The sequence below is a fragment of the Dipodomys spectabilis genome, unplaced genomic scaffold, assembly GCF_019054845.1.
Source record: "Dipodomys spectabilis isolate Male_0828 unplaced genomic scaffold, ASM1905484v1 ptg000163l, whole genome shotgun sequence".
NCBI lineage: Eukaryota > Metazoa > Chordata > Mammalia > Rodentia > Heteromyidae > Dipodomys > Dipodomys spectabilis.
Window position 1 is genome coordinate 8,446,979 of NW_024870840.1, and position 23,404 is coordinate 8,470,382.

The 23,404-nt window shown below is 40.0% G+C and overlaps 1 protein-coding gene across 2 annotated transcripts in view; it reads right to left on the reverse strand.

Moving 5' to 3' along the window:
* Nucleotides 1-3,148: 3,148 nt before the first annotated feature.
* Nucleotides 3,149-23,404, reverse strand: part of Lta4h (leukotriene A4 hydrolase) — a 33,019-nt gene continuing 12,763 nt past the window's right edge. The window contains exons 6-19 of one of the 2 annotated variants that reach the window (XM_042693185.1): nucleotides 23,052-23,104; nucleotides 20,038-20,110; nucleotides 19,609-19,749; nucleotides 18,373-18,396; nucleotides 17,418-17,488; nucleotides 13,897-14,008; nucleotides 12,654-12,798; nucleotides 10,844-10,947; nucleotides 10,203-10,273; nucleotides 9,479-9,533; nucleotides 6,740-6,835; nucleotides 4,777-4,859; nucleotides 4,046-4,150; nucleotides 3,149-3,387 (exon numbers count right to left, since the gene is read on the reverse strand). In XM_042693185.1, the coding sequence (XP_042549119.1) occupies nucleotides 3,270-3,387; nucleotides 4,046-4,150; nucleotides 4,777-4,859; nucleotides 6,740-6,835; nucleotides 9,479-9,533; nucleotides 10,203-10,273; nucleotides 10,844-10,947; nucleotides 12,654-12,798; nucleotides 13,897-14,008; nucleotides 17,418-17,488; nucleotides 18,373-18,396; nucleotides 19,609-19,749; nucleotides 20,038-20,110; nucleotides 23,052-23,104 (1,251 nt within the window). In that variant the 3' untranslated portion in view covers nucleotides 3,149-3,269. The remainder of the gene's footprint in view (nucleotides 3,388-4,045; nucleotides 4,151-4,776; nucleotides 4,860-6,739; nucleotides 6,836-9,478; nucleotides 9,534-10,202; nucleotides 10,274-10,843; nucleotides 10,948-12,653; nucleotides 12,799-13,896; nucleotides 14,009-17,417; nucleotides 17,489-18,372; nucleotides 18,397-19,608; nucleotides 19,750-20,037; nucleotides 20,111-23,051; nucleotides 23,105-23,404) is intronic. The other variant, XM_042693186.1, reaches the window with a different exon arrangement.

Below are 23,404 nucleotides of genomic sequence, written 5' to 3' on the forward strand. Positions count from 1 at the left end.
CTTCAGGGAGGACAAAATGAATTCACATATGGGAAGCCTTGGCTTCCCCAGCAAGTTGGAAATGCTCTGGAAGTATTTGGGATCGATATCATCAGGACTTTAACACTTTATCACCTCTGGTTTGTGCATATTCTTTCATCATGGTACCTGGATATCCCTAATGCAATTATTCTTTTCCACCACAGATAGCTTCCTGAACCCAATTCATTGCCCGTAGCATGAAGGAACTCTGCGTAGTATGGGAGAAGTTCTCAAAGAAATGCATGTACTCTTTTCACTAAGCACTTTAGCATTAAGCTAGTTTTTAGAAATTGGATTATTACAATAGAAAATCCTGAAAAGTCTCTATTACACCAGACCTCATTAGAAATAGAGACAGACAGTCACCCCACATCCACACCCAGAGGCTCTGTCTACTTCATGCAATCTAATTGAAATTTGCAACCCTAGACATATGCCTACGTGTGTAGGGAAACACACAACCTGGGTCCTCATAAGAAGCTGCAATTTCTGTTTCCTTGAACAGAAGTCTACTGCAGAAAGTCCAGTGATCCATGCATGTCTCCACCCTTTGACCTCAGTGAGTCTCCACACCTCTCCTCAATACACACCCATCCATTTTTTTTTTTTTTGGTCAATTGTAGGGCTTGAACTATTGGCCTGGGTGCTGTCCCTGAGCTCTTCAGCTCAAGGCTAGCGCTCTACTACTTGAGCCACAGTACCACTTCCGGTTTTCTGAGTGGTTTATTGGAGATAAGAGTCTCATGGACTTTCCTTTTCGAGCTGGCTTTGAACCATGATCCTCAGATCTCAGCCTCCTGAGTAGCTAGGTACAGGCGTGAGCTGCCGGCACCCGGCATACACCCCATCCAAGTTTGAGGTAAGCCTATCTCCCACATCTCTGGAAAACTGAAGCCCTCAGATGTGAACTACCTTCACTCCGCCATCCTCCATCTATTCATTCAACAAATCACTATGGGATGATTACCTGTTATGTGCCAAACTCCATCTGAGGCGCCAGCGATGAAGTTAAGACAGTCTCTGCCTTTATGATGCTTCCTGTGTAGCACGATGGATACAGACTTAAAAGACTACAATGTCCAACTACCCCCTAGGCCAGGAAGGGACCTCAAACCACAAGATGACCCAGCTGACAAACCTCAGCTGAGCCCTGTTAAACTGTGAAGTTGAATTTAAGTGATCGAACTCACCTAATGCTATTTGAGGACTCTACACGCAGGCCCTAGACATTGTGGAGATTTACTAATACGATTCTTTCGGTCATATAGTTCCCAACTTCCTTTTCTTGGCTAGATAATTCTTGTTCTTGAAATCTCAATTTGTGTCTTTTCCAAACAGCAGTCCCTAAACCTTTCAGTTGACAGCTTTAGTAAGCCTCACCCTTCTTTTAGAATTATCTACAAATTGCTTATCTTTGTTTGGTAATCATGCGTTCAGCTTTAGCTGACAGTCAGATACTCACTGTATGCTTATTAGCTGAACAGTAAACTCTTCGGCACCCGCCCTAGGTAAACCTAGACAGGATGTTGGTCTCTAGCGCCCTCTACTCTCAATAGTGCCCTCCTACATGACTCAGTACCACCTATTAAATGGCATTAGTTTGTCCTATAAGCTCACAGGGCAGAAGCTTTAAATAACATTATTTTGGTATGTGGATTTGCACTAGTCACGTAGGACATCCTTCTATGTACCAGGGTTTGTTGAACTCTTATCCTGGTAATCTTGGGAAAGAAGGCAAATGAAACCCGAGCCTTGAAAAACAGAATCACATTGCAACACAATGTCCAAAAGAATAGAGCTGCAAGGAGAGAGGGAGCAAGAAGACTCAGGATTCCAGGAATAGGGAGGAGTTGGTTCCTCTGATATCTACCGTATCTCTGGCTGTTCACATCTATCTAAAACAGGAACTATATGAATGACTATATTGATAATGATACCACCCACCCAGACTTCAATTCCCACAAAACTCCTGTTTGTTCATTTGGCAAAGGTGTAACCAATCTGGGTCTGAGTCTCACCTGAGAACTGCCAGGTAGAGATGGAGGGTGTGCAGGCTGGACACGGACTAGAGACACAGAGGACACAAGAGCTGGCGGCTCGGTAGCCCACTTCTGTCAAGTCCACACTTTCTTCTGAGATCCCCACCTCCCCCAGTCCTTATATTCTTTAAATAATCTTCCTCTTCTCTTGTTGTTTTGGGCTACACTGGTTCCCAAACTGTGGGCCGAAGCTTCCTGGGGCATCACACTGCATGCACCCGAGTGCTTTGTTGTACTTGTCTTTTATTTGGTGTTTTTATATGCTATGTGCTCCTTGTGTGTGAAAAGGAGGCGATGAGGCAGACTTGCTGAGGAACTGATGAAAGGCACTGAGGTTCAGTGTGGCCATCTAAACCATGAAGAACAAACCAGGGCAAATCCAGCCGATCAGCAGGCTCCACCCAGGACTGCAGAGCAGAAGGCTCCCGCTTGTGTGGGCATGTTGTAGGGCTTGAACTCAGGGCCTGGGCGCTGTCCCCGAGGTTTTATACTCAAGGCTAGTGCTCTACCACTTTGAGTCACAGGGCAATTTTGGGTTTTGGGTGATTGATTGAAGATTAAAAGTCTTATGGACTTTCCTGCCTGGTCTGGCTTTGAACTGCAATACTCAGATCTCAGCCTCCTAAGTAAATAGGATTACAGGTGTGAGCAACCAGTGCCCGATAGTGTAGGTACTTTGGAAGGGAGTCCGTCCCATTCAGTAGGTGGATAGTAAAGCCAACTAAGTGTTCATTTAGAAGGTTACTTTGAAAGCAAAATGCTAATCATACTAAAATTTTGATTTGCAGCAGATCTGGATAAATTTCAATAAAACATAAGGGAAATAATATGTTTATATTCTTTGTGAACATACTGAGAGACAATTAAGTTAATTGAAACATTTAAACTGGGCTTGATGGCATATGCCTGTAATTCAAGTACTCAGAAGGCTAAGGTAAATTTGCAAATTTGCAGGGAATGTGGGCTCATAGTTAGACTCTATCTCCAAAAAAAAAAAGTTTTTAGATATGCAGATCAAGATTTTTAAAGTTTACTACAATTTACTTAACAAAGAATATACCACTATTTGAAAAGGTAGACAAATATCATAAAAAGCCAAAACTAAAGATACTTTTAATTATAATGTAAGGCAAAGTTTCATATTTCTTCATGACTTTATTTAAAAATAAAAAAACAATGAAGTTTCTGAAGCCATCAACAGATAGGTTCTTAATCGACATTTAAGTCTCTCCCCACCAGCATCGCAGTCACGGGATGCATACTGGCTTTGTGCTCTTGGTAGGTACGAATAGCTTGATCGTGGGATTTGTCAAAGGCAGCAAGATCCCTGCCAATGGGAGGAAAAGAAGAAAAGAAGAAGGAAAGAAGGAAAAGAGAAACAGAAAGGGGGAGAGAGAGATGGAAGGGATTGGAGAACAAGAACATAAGTCAATACTTGAGATCAAATTTAAAATAACAGCATAGGAGATAGCTAAGTATCAGACAAAGCATATATCCCAGCCAATCAGGTGCTCTGTATCAATCTCTGTATGAGCCCTTCAACTAGTGTGTCACAGATATTTTAGGCACTGCAGCACCACTTCTGGCTTTTTTCTTTTCTTTTCTTTTTTTTTTTTTTTTGCCAGTCGTGGACCTGAACTCTGGGCCTAGGCGCTGTCCCTCAGCTCTTCAGCTCAAGGCGAGCACTAGACCGCTTGAGCCCACAGTGCCACTTCCGGCTTTTTCTGTTTATGTGGTGCTGAGGAATTGAACCCAGGGCCTCATGCATGCAAGGCAAACACTCTACCACTGAGCCACCTTCCCAACCCTGGCTTTTTTCTGTTTATGTGATACATGGAAGAATTGAACCCAGGGCTTCATGCATGCTAGGCAAGCACTGTACCACTAAGCCATACTCCCAGTCCCATTGTAAAGTACCTTAACAGCAAATATGTGTAAGAGGTATCTTCCCATTTTTTTTGTATAAGTAAGAAGATTTGTCTTACTTGAATAAGGGTCGTGTGAACTTCATTCTTCCTTGTTCAGTTGCCATTTTGAGAGCCAAAGGAATCGCTTCCTCCCACTTCGATTGAATGCAGAGTCGTAACCATCTGAAAGGAGAATTTTAGGAGGTGTGGAAGAAAACCAAGAGAAAGGAAATGAGTATCACTATCAAGATGAAAAAATCCATTGTGGTGGTTTTGTACTTTACTATGAGAATTTTGAATGTGGACATATACAGTTTAACAACTGGAGAAGAGAAGGAAGAGGAGTTTTGTTCTTGAAAAAGATCATACTAAAAGATCATATTAAGTTTTAAAAGTTTGGGATTATGGAGGTGCTCATGGGCCTTATGAATTTATGCAATTTCAGAAACTAAACTTTGGTTCAAACCTTAAGCTACCAATTTGAAGTAAGAAAAATTAAGATATAACAGAAGCAAAAGTTTCTAACTGTTCTCATTTCAGATTCGATATGTCTGGTTGTGAAAAGGCCTATTTACAATTGTATCCTTCATTCTAATTTTTTTTTTTTCAGTCAAGAAAGCTTAAACCCAAACTAACAAAAGATCAATATTACCATCTTACGGACAATGCAAGTATTCACTAAACAGACTTCGATGATTTATGTAAACGTAGTAAACTTGACAAGGGTTTCTCACACTCTGCTTTCCCTTTCTCCACCTTTTAAGCTATCGTTCTGCTTTCTTCCACAGAGACAAGTTAAAATGATGTACCTGAATCGTATTTCAGAATTGTTAATGGCATTGAAGTTGTACACCTCTTGCATTCGCTTTATGTGCCCCAATGGAAGAGGTGCCTAAGAGCAAAATAAAGAAGTATAATGTATCATTTCAACAGGATTCCTTGGAAGAAAGGAGCTGGAGAGAAATTCTTAGCCAAATTAAAATCCTATGTATTTTATAATATAGAAATGTAAGATAAAATAAACAAATGTATTCTAAAGTAAGTCTTTTGCAAACGTATTCTGGATAAAGATGTTCTATTGGGAACAGTAATTACCTTTTAAGGTACTACAAAAGAATTAAAGGAGAATTGCTCTCCTCACATGTTTTCGATACTACCTTCCAGACACTTTGCAGAGTATTTCAAGTTCTGCCTACACCTTCTATATAGCTTAAATGTATCCCAGTTTCAGATTAAATCACTGTTCCTCAATGTCATCAATGATTGTCCCTGGCTTTATCATTGTACATTTCCTCTGAAATCTCTTATAGGACCCTTTGAAGCCTGATGAATAATATGAACTTTCTCCAGGGGGCAAACTGCATTTACAATATTAATACAAACTTCTGTGTACCATTTGAGGGGGCTCATGATCCTCCTGTGTTCATGTCAGCCCACACTACAGGGAGGAACAGGCATGGATGAAGGAAGGAAAGGAGAGGAGTTCAGTTTGGACAGGTAGAGTTTGAGATGTCTGCAGAGATTCCACCAGGGAGACGGTACCTCTCCTCTCCAGCCACAGGCTCCTTACCTTACAGGACTCTCACTCCGTGCGTGTAACCATCTCTGCTCTCACTAGCTGCTAGTGTACACTCAACATTATTGAGTGTATCTGCTCTGGGGAGGACTCATTCACATCCAAGTCCACTATAGCAGGCCAACTGGTTACCTGGCTTTCTCCAGGCGTTGACATACCTAAGCCCCAGTCATCCCTTTAGATCTTCTCTCTTCCTAAATCCAGAAATTTAGGAACTTGTAGACTGATGCCTTCTTACTAAAATGAGGTCCCCATTGCCGCAAAATCCTATGCTTTATTTTGGCATTAATTCCAAAGGAATTTCCAAAGGAAATTCTGCTTAAAATCTTCTCTATCCCCCCTTGAGGTCTTTAAGCTGAAGAGTGTTCCCTTTACTGTAAAACTTAAAGAGCCAGTCATTATTTCCCTCCCGTGCTGTCTTGTGCATTCTCTTATTACTGCATTTGAACTTAAAATCTGTCTGGACTTTTTCCTGTTCAGCCCCAAACACGGTCAACTACAAAGCCCTATGCTTTCACTCTGTGCAAACTTGCTCATCAGGCCTAGGCTTGCCTTCCTCTCCTGTGCACTCCCTCACCACCCTCCTCCCACCCCCAACTGAAGCCATCACATCACCTGTAGTTTGAATGAGCCATGACCCACAGATTCATCAGATGATTCCCTTCTTTCTAACCAGAAAAAGATCTAAACTTCTTGCATAGCATTCAAGGTGAATCATGGCTGGGACTCACAGTCTTTCTAGCGATCCCGTCATTGTTCTCCGACACAGCCTGGCTGTGCACTCAAGGCTGGCTCATTCCATGCCCACCACTTCCTCAACTTACTCCTGATAATAGCAATCCGGCCTCAGCAATGCAGCCTTACTCTTCCATCCCCGCCCTAAGGACTCCAGTTGGGAGGAAGTTCTTTTATTAAGTAGTTTTCCAAATGATACCTAAAGTACAATCCCTTTATTGATAAATTTCACATATTATTTCCTAGTAGATTATGGGCTTTTTGAGAATAAAATTCATTCTTTATAATCCAACATAATGCTAAATATAATAGGTACTGATTAAAAAATTTTTAAAAGAATGAACTGTCTAAATTACTTTTTCCATGAGTTCCTACACTAAGATTTTCCTAAAGTTGGGTACCAGACACATACTGTGATATTGTGCCAGAGTTCATTTCCATTGGGTTGAGCTAGTACTTACTCTCTGGAGCATTTGCGCTAAAAACTCGTTTAACTGATGAGAGGAGAGATCTTTCAGATCTGCAGCATTGAATGAACTTAAATCTTCTTCTTTGGCCTGAAATAAACATTACCTAGTTATTTCTGTTCATGTACCAGTTAATAGCTAATATGACATAAAAGCAAAAATGAAGAAGATGACAGAAATACATGCATGAATAACATCATTATATAAAATAAACTTGGGCTGGGAAGGTGGTTCAGTGGTAGAGTGCTTGCTTTGCATGCATGAGGCCCTGGGTTCGATTCCTCAGCACCACTCAAGCAGTAAAAGTCAGAAATGGTGTTGTGGCTTAATTGGTAGAGCACTAGCCTTCAGCTGAAGAGCTAAGGGACATCACCCAGGCCCAGAGTTCAGCCTCCATGACCAACAAAATAAATAAATAAATAAAAAATAAACTTAAGGATGAGGTAGTTTATGTAATTTGAGATTACTATTATCTAAAAAGCTGCTGACTGCTAAAATAAAGCTATGTTACTAAGAAAAAGATGATTAATAGCACAAATGAAGGAACTGCCACTTTTACTTTTTTCACATAATTTGTAGCATTCAAAGTATAGTGATTCCCAAAGCAAAGAAACACAAAAGCATGGCTAACTTTATGAGATAATTAAAAAAATACATAAAGCCACATTTTTAATAGACTAAACGAGAGGAGGGAGACAATCCCATATGTTTTCTATGTACATATTCTTCTGCATTTTGTTACTATTTAAGAAAACTAATTGAGAACTAATGTAAGAAGAGGAATGCACAACATTGCATGTTCCCTCTGACACTGAGCTAATCATCTACTTTAGCTGCTGGGCCCAAAGGAACATCTGAGCCAAAGAAGGTAGCTTTACCTAGTACCAGGCAAGGGGGAATATATTGTTTAAACTAAACAGAGGGTTATAACAGATTCATGTTGTTAAAAGACTCTATTTCTTCTTTTTTTTTAATGTCATTTATTGTATGTATCTTTTCATCTTTTTTTTTTGGGGGGGGCGGGGGGGGGGGTCTGGTCGTGGGGCCTGAACTCTGGGCCTGGGCACTGTCCCTCAGCTCTTCAGCTCAAGGCTAGTGCTCTACCACTTGAGCCACAGCGCCACTTCCGGCTTTTTTCTTTTTGCTTATGTGGTGCTGAGGAATCAAACCCAGGGCCTCATGCATGCAAGGCAAGCACTCTACCACTGAGCCACCTTCCCAGCCCCAAGACTCTATTTTTGATAGACAAATCACATACTTTTCCCCTTGATACACTTGTAAACTACACAAACAACATTCAAGATGCAGGTAGAAGAGCAAGGCATTATCTGTGGTAAACTAGGTTACCAGGTTTCTGTTCATGGATAGGAATAATTAAGTCTAAGTTAGTTAGAAGAGCACACAATTAAATCCCAATTCTTCATAGGGTGGGTATGAGGCAGCTGACCTCTTTCTACTTCATTTGCATCATTCTCATGCTTCTCATTACCTACTGCTCCTATTAAGGCTACTTATTATGTCTGCTTTCTTAATTACACTATAGACAATCCAAAGGTTAGGCCATTTCTGTGCTATTCATTGTGGGAGGCAGATCATTTTGTATGCAGAACTATGCCAAGAAATATTGCATATTTCAAAGAGCAGCATCAAAATTTGCTGTAATAATTGAAGTAAAATTATTGCGATTTTTGTTCTCACTTTCCATTAAAGAATCACTCAGAGCTGGGTACTGGTGGCTCATACATATAATCCTAGCTACTTGGGAGGCTGAGATCTGAGGATCAAGGTTCAAAGCCAGCCCATGCAGGAAAAGTCCATGAGACTCTTGTCTTCAATTAACCACCAGAAAACCAGAAGTGGAGCTGTGACATAAAGTGGTAGAGTGCTAGCCTTGAGCAAAAAGGACTCAGGGACAGTGCCAGTGCCCAGGCCAGAGTTTGAGCCCCATAACTGACAACAACAAAAAGAATTATCCAGGGTATATATCTTCAGTCTGCTTCCTTTAAGGAAGTCTTGTAGAAATGAACAAAGCTAGCAATAAGCAAGTCCTAGGGCTTTCTATCCTTAATAGCTGTCATTAGCACTCACCCAAGATTTAGATTCATCTGGTTTGGTTTTAATAAACACCAAATCACTGCTATATTTGATTGCATATTGTACATATACAAATATTATATTGTACAAGTAATGAGGAAAAGAAAACAGGTAGAAAGAAAATATTTTCTCTACTTTTTTTTTCTTTCTTATTGGTCATGGAGCTTGAACTCTGGGCCTGGGCACTGTCCCTGAGCTCTTCAGCTCAAGGTGAGCACTCTATCACTTGAGCCACAGTACCACTTTGGGTTTTCTGGTGGTTAATTGGAGATAAGAGTTTCATGGATGTTCCCGCCCAGGCTGCCTTTGAACCACAGTCTTCAGATCTCAGCCTCCTGAGTAGCTAGGATTACAGTGTGAGCCACTGGAACCTGGCTTATCCCTACTTTTTATTTAAGAGTTGAAAAAAAACAAAAACAAAAACAAGAAAAGGCAGAATTAATGCCATCAGCATCTATTTTTCCCCTCCTCATAAAACTTGATTTTATATACTGAGGGTGAAGACAGTATCACATTGGACACACTTAACTTGTAGACAGCCTTTTCGGATAAAATTGTTTATGACATAAAGACACCCCATGAGTGGAGTCGTATGGGCCTAATTCACTAAGGAATCAAATATCGCACATTACTACTCACAGTAATCCATCTTTGGCTTAAGGCAATACAGGCATTTGTCAGAGTCATGTCATAACTGCAAAGATGAAAGAAATTAAAAATCAAAGTCTATAAATAAGCACATGTTTTCATATAAGTACAATAGGTAAAGCTATCGAATGTACTTGCATTTCAAAATGTCTTTTAAATAAAGAGCTTCTGAAGAAATAGATATAGGAAACCTTTTACCTGACTTCAATATTGTGGCCTCATTTAAAAACTCACAAGTCCAAGGATAGCCATGAGAACAAACCCAGGCCGTCCTTCAGAGGTGCCAACCACTCACCACAAGGTGATCCCAATGTTCAGCGAACAGATGACAAAGGGAACAGGACCTGAGCACACTGAGTGTTCATTTTCTGGCAGGAACAGCTCTCTGAACCTAGGGCAAGACACCTGAGCTAACTAACCCTAATTTGCCTCTTCTGAAGACAGGAATCGTAACACTTTTGGGATGACTAATATAACACTTATAAATGAAAAGTACAGCAGCCTGGACATGACAATATCATCTAGTGCAGAAAGTTAAAAATTACTTGTAATAGATTAACTAATTCATTACAAGTATGTTTATAAAGGAACATCTAAGAATGCTGCTCTCATGGCTATCTAGTAACAGCTTAAGGAAGGAATAAAATCCATCCAGATATTTTGAAGGTTAGGATTTAGGAATGAGAGAGTGAATGAGTGGCCAGTAAGTACTTACTTGGGTTTGACAGGAGGCAGGCCAGGAGAATAGAGCCAGGCATTCCAATCAACTTGGTTAAGAACATCGACCTGAAAACAGGAACAACACCCAAAAGGTGAATGATCTTGCAAACTTGTAAGAGTCCTCAAGCCTACAATTCTGTCTACTCTATTAAGTCAAGGTAATTTCTAATGCTTTTTTTTTCTTTTGTGGTAGTAGTAAGGCTTACACTTTTCTGGATAGGCTGGCTTTAAACCATAATCCTCCAGATCTCAGCCTTCTAAGTAGCTAGAGTATAGATATGAGCCACAAGTGCTCAGCTTTTCTGTTTTTATTATTATTTTTTAACTGACAAACATTATTATTGAATTTATGGGGCACAATGTGATATTTTGTTATATGTATATAACATGGAGTGAGTAAACATAGCTAATTAACATCTCTCTCTCTCTCTCTCTATATATATATATATCACAACACCTAAGTCTCTTCTAAAATAAATTTATACTCATTACTAGTGTTCTGTTAGGTAATATAGAAAAATTAAGACCTAAAGCAAAAAATCCTGAATAAATACTTCCATTAAGTCAAGTTAGCCTAACAGCCAATAAATAAAGATATTTTGAGCATTACAAATAAGAAAATGTTTAAAATCCAACCTTATCTTTAAAGTGGGAATATAGGAAATTCTTCCAGTCATCAGTGGTTATGCTCTTGTAGGAAAATTTCTCAACATAAGCCTTTAAGAATCCTAGGAAAACCTCTACGAGAGAAAATTTTAAAAGAAAGAAGAAAAAGAAATCAATTCACAGAAAGGTAATTATTTGACCTTTAGTTGTGGTTCATATCGGACTATTAGCTATAGAGAATAAAGAACAATCCAAAGAACAAGGAAACCAATGATGAGGGCTTTGGAAGAATGTTCAAGAAAGGAAGATAGACTAAAGCTGAACTTTAAAGAGTGTATGTAATTTGGAGGAAGAGAGATGAGAAATCCTATTTACAGGTGAGGAGATGACACAATGAAGATACAGAAGAAGAACACACAATGTAAATTCGACAAGACATTACCTCATAGAACTAGAAAGGAAGAAAATGAGATCAGACAGGCAGAATGGATCCAAGGGAAGGAAGGCCTTCAAAGTCAACAAACGAGAGCACTTCCATGCCATAAGTAAGAGAAAGTCATGACGACATAAAGTGAGATGGTATGAAGGCATTAAAAAGTATGACACACACTTCAGACTGGAGGTATGGCTGGAGGTAGTGCACTAGTTATGAACAAGAAAGCCCACCAGAGCATGAGGCTCTGAGTTCAAACCCCAGTACTGAAAAGAAACAAAAGATACTAAAGTGAAACTATTGTGGTTTCTTTCTGAAGCTTGTAATTGTTAAAAAAAATAAAATAAAATAAGGTGTGGACTGGATTTATGTGTACTGACCTAGAAATGTGAATATTCAGTGAAAACACAAACAACAACAAACAAAACCGGATGCAGAACAAATATATTATACTGTAATAGTATCCTCTTAAGCGTGCGAGGGAGATTCCAAGACTCTTAAAGGATGCCGAAACCAGACTGCACTGAACTCTAAGTGGACTACATATTTATCTACATATAATACTTATGATAAAATTTAAGTCATGAAATTAGCAATGGCAAGGACTAACACCTAAAAAACAACATAGAGCAACCATTACACTATAGTAAAAGTTTTGAGAATGTGATATTTCTCTGCCTCAGCATTCTGAGAGTATTTCTCAGTAGCCATACTGCTTATCAAATCAACTGTGGTATTATCACAGTGTTTCTGTTCAAGTAATTCTTGCTTTACATATTCATGGCCCCAAAACAGAAGCAAAATGAGGCTGGTAATTCAGATATGCCAAAGAGGAGCCGTAAATGAAAGGATGGAAGTACTTGACTTAACAAAGGAAGAAAAAAAAACTGTAGGCTGAGATTGTTAAGATCTTCAGTGAGAGTGAATCTTCTACCTGTGAAATTTTAAGAAAGGGAAAAGAAACCTGTACCAGTTATTCTGTGTGCTGACAGCTGGAACTCAAATTGAGGAAAGCGGATAAGAGCAGATGACTAGACATACACTTGTGTTCATCTCCACTTAGAAAACATACGTAACAATACTTGTTAGCCCTGGGGAATTGACCAGGGACTGACAGCCTCTCATATATTACTCTTGTGAACTGCTAAAACCTCGAAATGGTTTCAATGAGTATGTATTATTTCCTGATTATTAAAACACTAATGAGATTTTTCTTTTCACAAAGTCAAACAGCATTATACCTCTCAAGAATTATTTTAAGAGCAGAAGTAAAATTAGCAAACAAGAGATTTCTCTGGCAGAATGAATTAGAAGGATAAAATGAGCAAAGCAACAATTTAGAATTCATCTCTATTCTTCCTATTACCCTCAAAAAGAAAACAAAATTAGAAAATGCAAAGTACTTACCTGGGCCTCCAAGGAGTTGTTCGAGGTAAAAAAGCAAAGCAAAGCCCTTCTCATAGGGAACTGAAGAATAGGCTACATCAGGATCCACATCCTTCAGATCAACCACAAGTTTGGTGAAAGGATGTGTCTCCCCAAATGTTTTTATCTACAAGACACAAAGTAAGATATATGCTCACAAATGAAGATGGGTACCACCATGCCAGGAATCTAGTAAGAAGTATTACTTCAGTCAGGGGCATGACTTTGGAAGAATCCAGAATGGCTAACTCTCACCCAATAATTAGGCTTTATTCTTATCAAGGAATCATGAGAACTGATCAACTGCATCATTAGAAAAATGATTCAAAACTTGTTCAGCAATTTCAGTTGTTGTCAGGAGAGCCTTTGAAAATTGCTATGTATACTAAATAAAATTCAACCAAATAACCACATGTATTAATAGCAAAGACCTGGCTAATTCTCACTGTCCCAATCTGGACCAGGTCTTGAGTGACAGGTGCCAAAGAGTACTACATATCATCTGCTAACTCACCTATACCTCTAAAAGTGATTTCCTCATTGCTTGTTAGTGAAGATACTTTATGATCTAAATTTTATAACAACCATACAACTTTGGATGAGCGTGTGTGTGTGTGTGTGTGTGTGTGTGTGTGTGTGTGTGTGTGTGTGTGTGTGTGTGTACCATCCATTAGCTTTTTCACTCAAGACTGGTATTCTACCACCTGAGTCACATCTTCCCTTCCAGCTTTGTGGGTAGTTAAATGGAGATAAGAGTCTCATGGACTTTCCTGCCCAGGCTGGCTTTGAACCACAATCCTTAGATCTTAGGCTTCTGAGTAGCAGAATTACAGGAATGAGCCCAATTTACAGCCAGAGGCTGGTGGCTCATTCCTGTAATCTTAGCTACTCAGGAGGTTGTGATCTGAGGATTGCAGTTAGAAGCCAGCCCAGGCAGAAAAGCGTATGAGACTCTTATATCTCCAACTAAACACCCGAAAACTGGAAGTGGCACTGTGGCTCAAAATGGTAGAGTGCTAGCCTTGAACAAAAGAGCTCAGGAAAAGCACTCAGGCTCCGAGTTCAAGCCTCATGACCAACAACAACAAAGAAATTCCAGTTTATGGAATTTGAGATGCTGAAACAGGGAGACCGAGAGTCCAAAGCCAACCTGGGCTACAAAGCAAGACCTTGCTTCAAACAAATGAACAAAGAAATAAAGAGAGAAAATCCTAATGTATTTTACCGAATTCTGTAGCTCTCCCCATCCTCCCAGAGCATGGAAATGTCTGAACTTCTCACCAAAGAGTCGTCCACAAATGTGGCGCTCCAAATACACAGTATGTCCTTCATTTAACCTGAAAGAAATAAGAAGCACTTCACAGCTGAGAGGCAAGGCATTAAAAATATTATATATATATATTACATATGTAACATATAATGCATATTAAATAAGAATATGTATTACATATGTAATATACGTATGTTATATAGGCTTTCCTGTGGGGGGCAGCAATTGTAAGGCATGACTACAGCAGTCTCAGTCCCCTGCCTAAGTGACTTTCAAACAAACAACTAAGCAGTAGGAAATCCAGCCCAGCAGATGGCAGTAGAGACAAGTAAATATAGTTCCAGTTTTAGATGTCCATGTATTAAATGTGACCATGAAGCCAGGCATGGTGGTTCACATGTGTCATCTTGGGAGGCTGAGGCAAGAGCGTTTCCAAAGTTTGAGAGTCCAGCCGGAACTACATAGGAAGACTCCATCTCAGTAAAATAGAATGAGCTCTCTATGCTCTTTTCTAGCTCTTTCTCAGCTCTTTCCTTCTCTTCTCTTTCCCAGCTCTCTTTTCTTTCCTAGCTCTCTCTTTCCCACCTCTTTCCCAGCTCTCTCTTCTCTTTTCTAGCTCGTTTCTAGCTCTTTCCTCTCTTTCCCAGCTCTCTCTCTTTCCCAGGCCTTTCCCAGCCGCGTGGAGTGCCAACCTTGCCTGGTCCCAGCAGGTCTACTGAATAAACCTACCCCTTACCTGAATACCACGTGCGTGCTGCTGGTCTTACTCGGCTACCTTTTTTTAAAAAACCTAACATAAATGGTGCCGTGACTCGGATAAAGGGCTTAAAGTCAGGATAGCTGGGATTCCTCTCTGTTTTTTTTTCCTCTTTCTGTTTGTTCTTCCCTTTTTGCTCTGAGGAATACCCACAGTTCTGACAGCCTTTTGCGAACCTGTCTGTCTTGCTGCGGACACAGCGCATTGATACCATTGCTGCCTTCACATCCATGTCCACACCACTTCTCTACTCTGGTGAGTGCAACTACTCTCTACGGCTCTCTGTTGCTCAGTCTCTGTCCAGACGTGGCGCCACGCCAGAGAGCTCCTACAGCCTTTAGCTGAAAGGCCGGTCACCTCTGAAGCCAAGGATGCTTGGCTTTGGGGGCTTGGCCGTTTCTCTCTAGAGGGCTCTGGGGGAAGTTGGGACGCCGCTTCTGCCTGGTCAGCTCTCCTTCACTCACCAGACTGACTCTTCTACTCATTTAATGGGGTGCTGCGAATCACGCCTGAGCCGTGAAACCCTTTTGAAATGCCTCCTGCCTTCCCTGGAAAGCCAGAGTGCCCAATTTTATGCCATTCTCAGAAGTACACAGTTTTTGCTACTGCAATGGTAACACACAGAAGTGTGTTTAATTTCAGGCTCTCTTTGCTCTCTCTCCGCCATTCATGTCCAACTTTCTATCCTTTTTTCTACAACTTTTTGGCTTGTGCCTTGAAGAGTGTGACGCAGTCTGGGTCCTGGGGACCCCCCCCCCCCTCTAGGTTCCCTCTCAAAGGCTAGCCAATGTAGGCTTGATCTATTTGTTCAGGGTTTCTTTGCATTTTTTCAGAAATTCACCATCTTGAATTCGCCATCTTAGCCACATGGTGAGTTAAGGGTTTGGCCCCATCTGACGCTTAAACTTCCACTAAGTTTACTACTCCATCCATCTATTCTAAGGTGCCTTGCTAACAAGTTGCTCTTTTCACAGGCCCTGGTAAGTGAGGCCCAACCATCTGATGTGCTTTGTTAGCAAAGATGTCTACACATTGTTGTCAAAATTTTAGGTTTTGAGTTTTGCCTTTTTTGTTTTGTGTTATGTATTCTGGTACTAACTACGTGACTCTAAAATATTGGGCATATCTGTGCTAAGATTCTCACATCTAAGAAGTTTTGTCATTCCAGAATATTTGTTGGTCAATTCTTGATAAGAACCAGGTAAACTCTACTTATTCTACTTGATCTCCTTGTTGCTTTAATTGGAAATAATAAAGGGCTTTTGTGTCAAAGATTGTAGTTCAAAGCCAGCCCAGGTTAAAAAATCCCTAAGACTCCATCTCCCAACTAACCTGCAAAGAGCCAGGCTAGAAGCATGGTTCAAGACTCTTTTCTCGAACCAGCAAACACTGCAAGTGGTACTGTAACTCAAAGTAGTTCAGTGCTGGCCTTGAGCAGAAGTGCTCAGGTACAGTGCCCAGGCCTTGAGTTCAAACCTTGAATACCAACTGGGACAAGCCATCCCAGCAACGAGCACCTAGACTCAGCCAGTCTGGGGAACAAGGGAACATGGAGAGGAGTAAGAGGAGATGATGTCACATCAGCTACTTTGTGCCTGCCCTTTCAAAATTAACCAGACCCGGGAGGTCAGTAGAAGCAAGAAGCCTGCCCATCCAATGTCTATACCTGTCTACCTACTAACTGAACAGGAATTTATATTCTTGCCTTTGTCACCTGACTTCTCTACCTAGTTGCCAGATGTCATAGGTAGCTAGGGATATTTCTACCAACAATTTCAGCCCCCAGTCCTTCCTCTTGCCACTTATTTGCTCTCTAGTATTTTTTTTTTCCAGCCCCTCAATGTTCATGAGACTTTCTCCAGACTTCATCTAAGGACTCAACGCCACCAAGGGACAGCTGCTGCTCACTGCCTTCTCTGGGAAGGGACCAAATTCCAGCCTTTTACCCCTATTGTCGACGCCCCTTGTCAGCAGGAAGTAGCCAGAGAGAATCCGCGCCCTATTTCATGATTATTAAAAGGCTGGATATAAGGTCCTCTCCTGGATGGCGAGCAGACTCCACCCTCCTCACAGCACCTTCTCCCAGTACCTGTGTTACCTAGGCAACTGAGACACCTGGAAGAGGTCACATCTGCATCCGCTGAGGTCACATCTGAATTTGATGTGGCCGCACCTTTCTCCGCCCATACCCTAGATAAGGCCTAGCCCAGGCCCAGACACTCTCTCTTCGCTCTTTTCTAGCTCTTTCTCAGCTCTTTCCTTCTCTTCTCTTTCCCAGCTCTCTTCTCTTTCCTAGCTCTCTCTTTCCCATCTCTCTTTCCCAGCTCTCTCTTCTCTTTTCTAGCTCGTTTCTAGCTCTTTTCTCTCTTTCCCAGCTCTCTCCCTTTCCCAGGCCTTTCCCAGCCACGTGGAGTGCCAACCTGGCCTGGTCCCAACAGGTCTACTGAATAAACCTACCCCTTACCTGAGAATAAATTAATTAATTAATTAATTAAATAAAATAGAATGCGACTATGTCAGGAACTATAAGAAGCATAAACCAACACCTAGACTGAATCTAACACAGAATTTAAAAAACAAGCAAGCAGAAACAAGCTGTCTACTCAGATGACTATAACAAAGAAAAACAATATTCACACCAAAAACAATTAGTGGTGGGAGGCAGGGAAAGAGATCAATCATAACAACTAACACGCAAATAATTTTTTTTTAATCATACCAAAAGTGGTCCCAAGTTTTGTTGGTCACTAGATTTCCTGTCCAACTATGAGATATTTCATGTGCAATAACCTAAAGGAAAGATGGGTAAAATTTATTACCTCAACCTAAAAGGTGTTACTTAAACACTTGATAGCTCTTGAATTTAAAAAAAAAGAAACATACTTAGATTGGGGGAAAAAATAATTTAATCAAAGACCAAAGAATTATGGCATACAAACAAAAACATCAGAAAATATTTGATTAAATAGGTAGATTACTCCTTTCAAAATACATTATAAACATATGATAAAATCAAACCACAAAATTTCTTATGTCTGTTAAGTTGTTCGCATAAATGATATCTTATAAGGAGAAGCGCCAAGTTATCTTTTTTGTTTGTTTATGATGATACTGGAGTTTGAACTCAAGACTTGGGTGCTGTACTTTAGCTTTTCACTCAAGGCTGGCATTCTACCACTTGAGCCACAGAGCTCTACTTCTGACTTTTTAGTGGTTAATTGGAGGTAAAAAATCTCATGGACTTTCCCACTATGCTGGTTTTTAATTCTGATCCTCATATCTCAGCCTCCTGAGTAGCTAGGATTACAGGGATGAGCCATTGGCACCTGGCTTCCAAGTTATCATTTAGAAGCATATCTTCAATACAACAATACGATGGGTATTGTAAAATTGTTTACTTAAAACTTCTTGGGGATTGGGGCTGGGAAGATGGCTCAGTGGTAGAGTGCTTGCCTTGCATGCATGATGCCCTGGGTTCAATTCCTCAGCACCACATAAGCAAAACGAAAAAAGCCGGAAGTGGTGCTGTGGCTCAAGTGGTAGAGCCTTGAGCTGAGGAGCTGAGGGACAGCACCCAAGCCCAGAGTTCAGGCCCCACAACCGGACCCCCCCCAAAAAACAACAACAACAACAAAAACTTCTTGTGGGTAAACTGTTAAGAAATTTTAACTTACATTTGAGAGTGACTTGTCACCTGCCTATAAAAAAAGAGAAAGAGAGAAAGAAAACCCTTAGTATGTCAGCAGATAAATGACAGACTACAGATGAAAGACTACCTCCCTCCCTATTAAATATAGTAGCATTGGTGGCCCATTGGGTTTCAACTATGGCACTTCACAAAGCTCAAAAGAGACAGATATTAAGAAAACAAAGCAAAACAAAACAAAAAATACAAGTATGAAAAAGTTTATTTATTGTAAAAATGTTGTACGGAGGGGTTACAGTTACATGAATAGGGTAACGAGTACCTTTGGTAGTGAACATTGTTACCTCCTCCTTTGTTTCCCCTACCATCACTTCCCTCCCAACCTCCCCTTACTTATTTATTTTTGACACTGTTTTAAGTTCAAGGCTTTACACTTGCTAGCCAAGTGCTCCACAACTTGAGTTATTCACCTACTTTGTTTGCTTTTTCAGATTATTTCTTAGACAGGGTCTTCCACTTTCTTCCCCTAGGGCTGGCCTTGGATTGCAATCCTTCTACCTATGCTTCTTGTAGAGCTGGGATTACAGGAATGTGCCACTGTACCTGACCAACATTATTCTTTTTCCCTAATCCTAGGAAGTTTTCCTAATACTCGGAGGGCCAATACTCTTGTCTCTAACTTCAAAAAACATTTTCCCCTAATTCCATTTTGTATATCTACACCTATTACTTTCTCTCCTTATTACCCACAATATAGCAAAGTTGGTAGAATTCAATATGTCCTGTGGTACATTTTACTTTATTTACTTAGTTGCTAATCCATTTTACTTGATTGATTCTGGTAGGGATTCAAGGTAGCTTGCAAAGCATATAAAATACAGCAATACACATTGGCCTCATCCTTTCTCATACATGGTGCACTGAGTTTGGTACCTATATATCAATTGAAAAATGTAGTTGCTTTGTGTGAATATATAATTCATCAATGGATTATTATTACCCAGTGTCCCTACTCTTAACACCCCAAAACACCCTCAGCAAAATATCCTTTTTCACCAAATGGCCAGATCATTTTCCTTGAAAAATGAAATGTTGGTCTCCACAACTAGTAATAAAATTAGAAACAAAGGTTCTATAAACATGGGAAAGTACTTTATAAATATTACTAAGCGTCTAAATTTCTTTCTACTGGGGCTTATTTTTGAGAATACCTCTATTGCAAATGAAAAACAAAACAAAACAAAAAAACCAAGTATACACTTACCAGCAGAGTAGGAGTTACAAAAGTAAGGCAAGGATTCTCCATGCCACCATAAGGGAAAGATGGCGGCAGGACCAATAGGTCATACTGCCCCCATACATATGGGCCGCCCAGATCTTCTGCGATTTTGAGCATAGATTCAGTCTGAAAAATGAATGCATATATATACATATTTATTTACTTTATACTTTTTCACAATAATTTCTTAAAGCATATATTACTGTGAAGTAAGTCAAGAATGACTCCTAACTTATATACTTATTTTTTAAAGGATGCTTATTTTAAATGAAAATGATAATAAGATAGGAACTGCAAATTTACATAAGGTATACTTGATTTTTCACCCCATTACTCCGACCATCACTTGTTACCCTCAAAATCTTAAATCTACAGTCTACCAACACTGTTAGAAAAGATAACTCTAGGACCAACCTCAGAAAATTCATAAGCAGACTTTTCCACTTGCTCTTTTTCAGACCAAACCAAAGTTCTTGGGCCTATTTGCCTGCAAAATTGAAAAGTTTAATAAAAAAGCAAATCATGGCAAACTACTCATGAATTCCTAGGACAGACTTAACAAATGTCTTATACCCAAACTTGTACTAAGTAGGACTGGATTTACCGTGTGCCCGCGGGGTTCAATGGTGTGAGATGCAAAGCTGGGGAGATGCAGCTCACTAGGAAGGCACAATATCTGGGTCAAAGGAAAATTAAGACAAGTGCTCCCTTGGAAGTGGTGCTGTGGCTCAAGTGGTAGAGCGCTTGCCTTGAGCTGCAGAGCTGAGGGACAGTGCCCAGGCTCAGAGTTCAAGCCCCATGACCAACAAAAAAAAAAAAAGAAAGAAAGGAAGAAAGAAAGAAAAGAAAAAAACAAGTGCTCCTAAAGGTTAGCTTACTGGCCTTGTTTGGTAAGACCTCCAGGGTTATGGGTTCCCCTTTCAAACTCACAATTGCAGAAAGTCACAGCTTGAAATAGATTCATTATCCCAGAAGAGGAATAAAGAAACATTTGTCTATGCACTTAAAATGTTTGATACTTGCATATAAGAAGCATAGACAATTCAGGCACCATGGCACATGTTGTAATCCTAGCTTCTTAGGATGCTAAGATCCAGTGGATCAAGATTCAAAGCCAGCCTGTGTAGAAAACTCTCCAAGACTCCATCCCAAAATAACCAGAAAGAACTTAGGCTGGAGGATGCCAGCCAATCAAATGTGAAGCGCTGAGCTCAAACCCTGTACCAGTAAAACAAACAAACAAGCAAAAAACACTCAAAAGAGAGAAAACAAAGGAAATTCCTTTACATGCTACAACACAGATGAATCCTGTGGATTCATTATGCATTATGAAATAAGCCAGTCACCAAAGACAAACACTGTATGCCTCTACTTATGAAGTTTCGAAATAGCCAAATTAATAGGAACAGAAAGTAGAACAGTGGTTACTAAATACTGGGGGGAAGAGGAGTTGTTTAATGGGTATGGAGTTTCAGTTCTGCAGATCTGTTTCACAACAGTGTGGATATATTTAAGACCACTGACTGGCACACTTAAAAAAGTGGTTATCATGGTAAATTATAATGAAAAACCACTTGTAATTTTTAAAAAGGGCAAAATTGGGGCTGGGAAGGTGGCTCAGTGGTAGAATGCTTGCCTTGCATGCATGAGGCCCTGGGTTCGATTCCTCAGCACCACATAAGCAAAAAGAAAAAAGCCGGAAGTGGCACTGTGGCTCAAGTGGTAGAGTGCTAGCTTGAGCTGAAGAGCTGAGGGACAGCGCCCAGGCCCAGAGTTCAGGCCTCACAAACGGAACCAAAAAAAAAAAAAAAAAAAATTAAATAAATAAAAATAAAAAAATAGTAAAAAGGACAAAGTTGAAGAATGGTAAGTATATCACTTACATATGCTAGAACTCTAAAACATCTTCGACCTGGGGGTATAGCTCAATGGTAGAGCATTTGCCTAGCAAGCACAAGGTCTGTGTTAAACAAAAAAACACGCTTTTCATCCAAATTTCATGTTAAAATTTTTATGTGGTATCAACCCTAAGCAAGATTTTTGCCTTGGTAGTCAGTAGTCTCCAGAATAATTCTTCTGAAATTTAATGTGCATATAAGTATCTGCAGAACTCATTAAAATATAAATTTAGATTTAGTAGACTTGGTAGAGGGCCCAAGACTTGGCATTCCTAACAAACTCCCAGGTTAGGCCCAAACTACTGGTGTGCAGATCACATTATGAGTAGTAATGGAAAACAGTGCCATCCAATATAAATTTAATAAGAGCCACACATAAATGCAAGTTTTTGTACCTGAAATTGTAGCCACATTAAAAAAATTACTTTTAATAATATTCACTTGACCAATAGATCTAAAATGCTATTTTAACACATTACTAATGAAATACTATTTCCATTCAATCTTTAGAAATCCACCTTGCATTTTGCACATCTCAGTTTAGGTGGGTTACATTTCCAGAGCTCAGCAGCCATGTGAAGCCAATTAGTGTAACTGGTCATTAAACAGCACAGGACTAGTCACACGGGGTCAAAGTAATAAGCCCTAGGCTTGGGCCTACCTGAGGCATTTCCAATCTGTATGATTGAGCATGTTACTAAAACTCACTGAACACCAGTTTCTTCTTGATAAAATAGGAATAGATAAGCATACCTACTCCACCGAGTTGAGGATTCAGTGAGATAAATGCACACAACAGAAAAATAGCTTCTTGGTGTCAGCTGCTGTGTCAATCATTATTTATTGAGTACTTCCGATAGGCCAGGAGCTTTACATGTGCTAGGTCCATTCATCCTCAGAAAAACATACTATTTGTTTTCCAGGTGAAGGAAGTAAAACCCAAATAGGGAGTGCATTACCTAAAGATGTTGCTAGAGATTATTGTAGCTGGAACCTGCCTCTAGATTTGCCTGATTTCACTACCATGTCCACATTTCTAGTAATTAAAGAATGTAAACATTCTTGATTTCTGGTTGTTTACAAATAAGAACACTCTAGTTAGTGGCAATACTCTAACAAAAACATCTTACATTTCTGTACTATTTATAGGCTCCCAAGTGCCTTAACATTTGTTTCCATTTGTTTTACATACCTACCCTAATGGTGTTGAAAGGGGGATTTGTAATTTCAAGGATGAAGAAATAGAGATTGTAGGAAGTCACTTGTTCAAGCTTACTCTAGAATCAAGACTTCAAAGTAAAGCAAACATGCTCATTCTGTAACACTCAAGAAATCTAACAGACAACTGGCAAAGATTGTTTTTAATTTAAAAATTAATTTGCTGCCTTTGTTTCATTATTATATTGGAATTTTTCTAGAGCTGTCAGCTTGGTATCTTGAGAAATGATTCACCCACCAATCCTATCAGAGGTGCAATATAGCCTACAGTTTGACTTTTTTCACAACCCCCAAATTTGTTCAAAAGTTTACCTGCTTTCTAAAGCTCCAACAACTAAAGCAATCAGGTAGCAGGGTATTGGAACCTAAAGAGAAAAACACACATACCACATATATTATTTTCTCATAACGGTGCAGAGTCACACGACTCATATTTACAATTAAAACTAATTTCCTTGGGGCTGGGAAGGTGGCTCAGTGGTAGAGCGCTTGCCTTGTGCCTGAGGTCCTGGGTTCGATTCCTCAGCACCACATAAGCAAAAAGAAAGAAGCCAGAAGTGGCGCTGTGGCTCAAGTGGTAGAGCGCTAGCCGTGAGCTGAAGAGCTGAGGAACAGCGCCCAGGCCCAGAGTTCAGGCCCCACGACTGGACCCCCCCCCAAAAAAA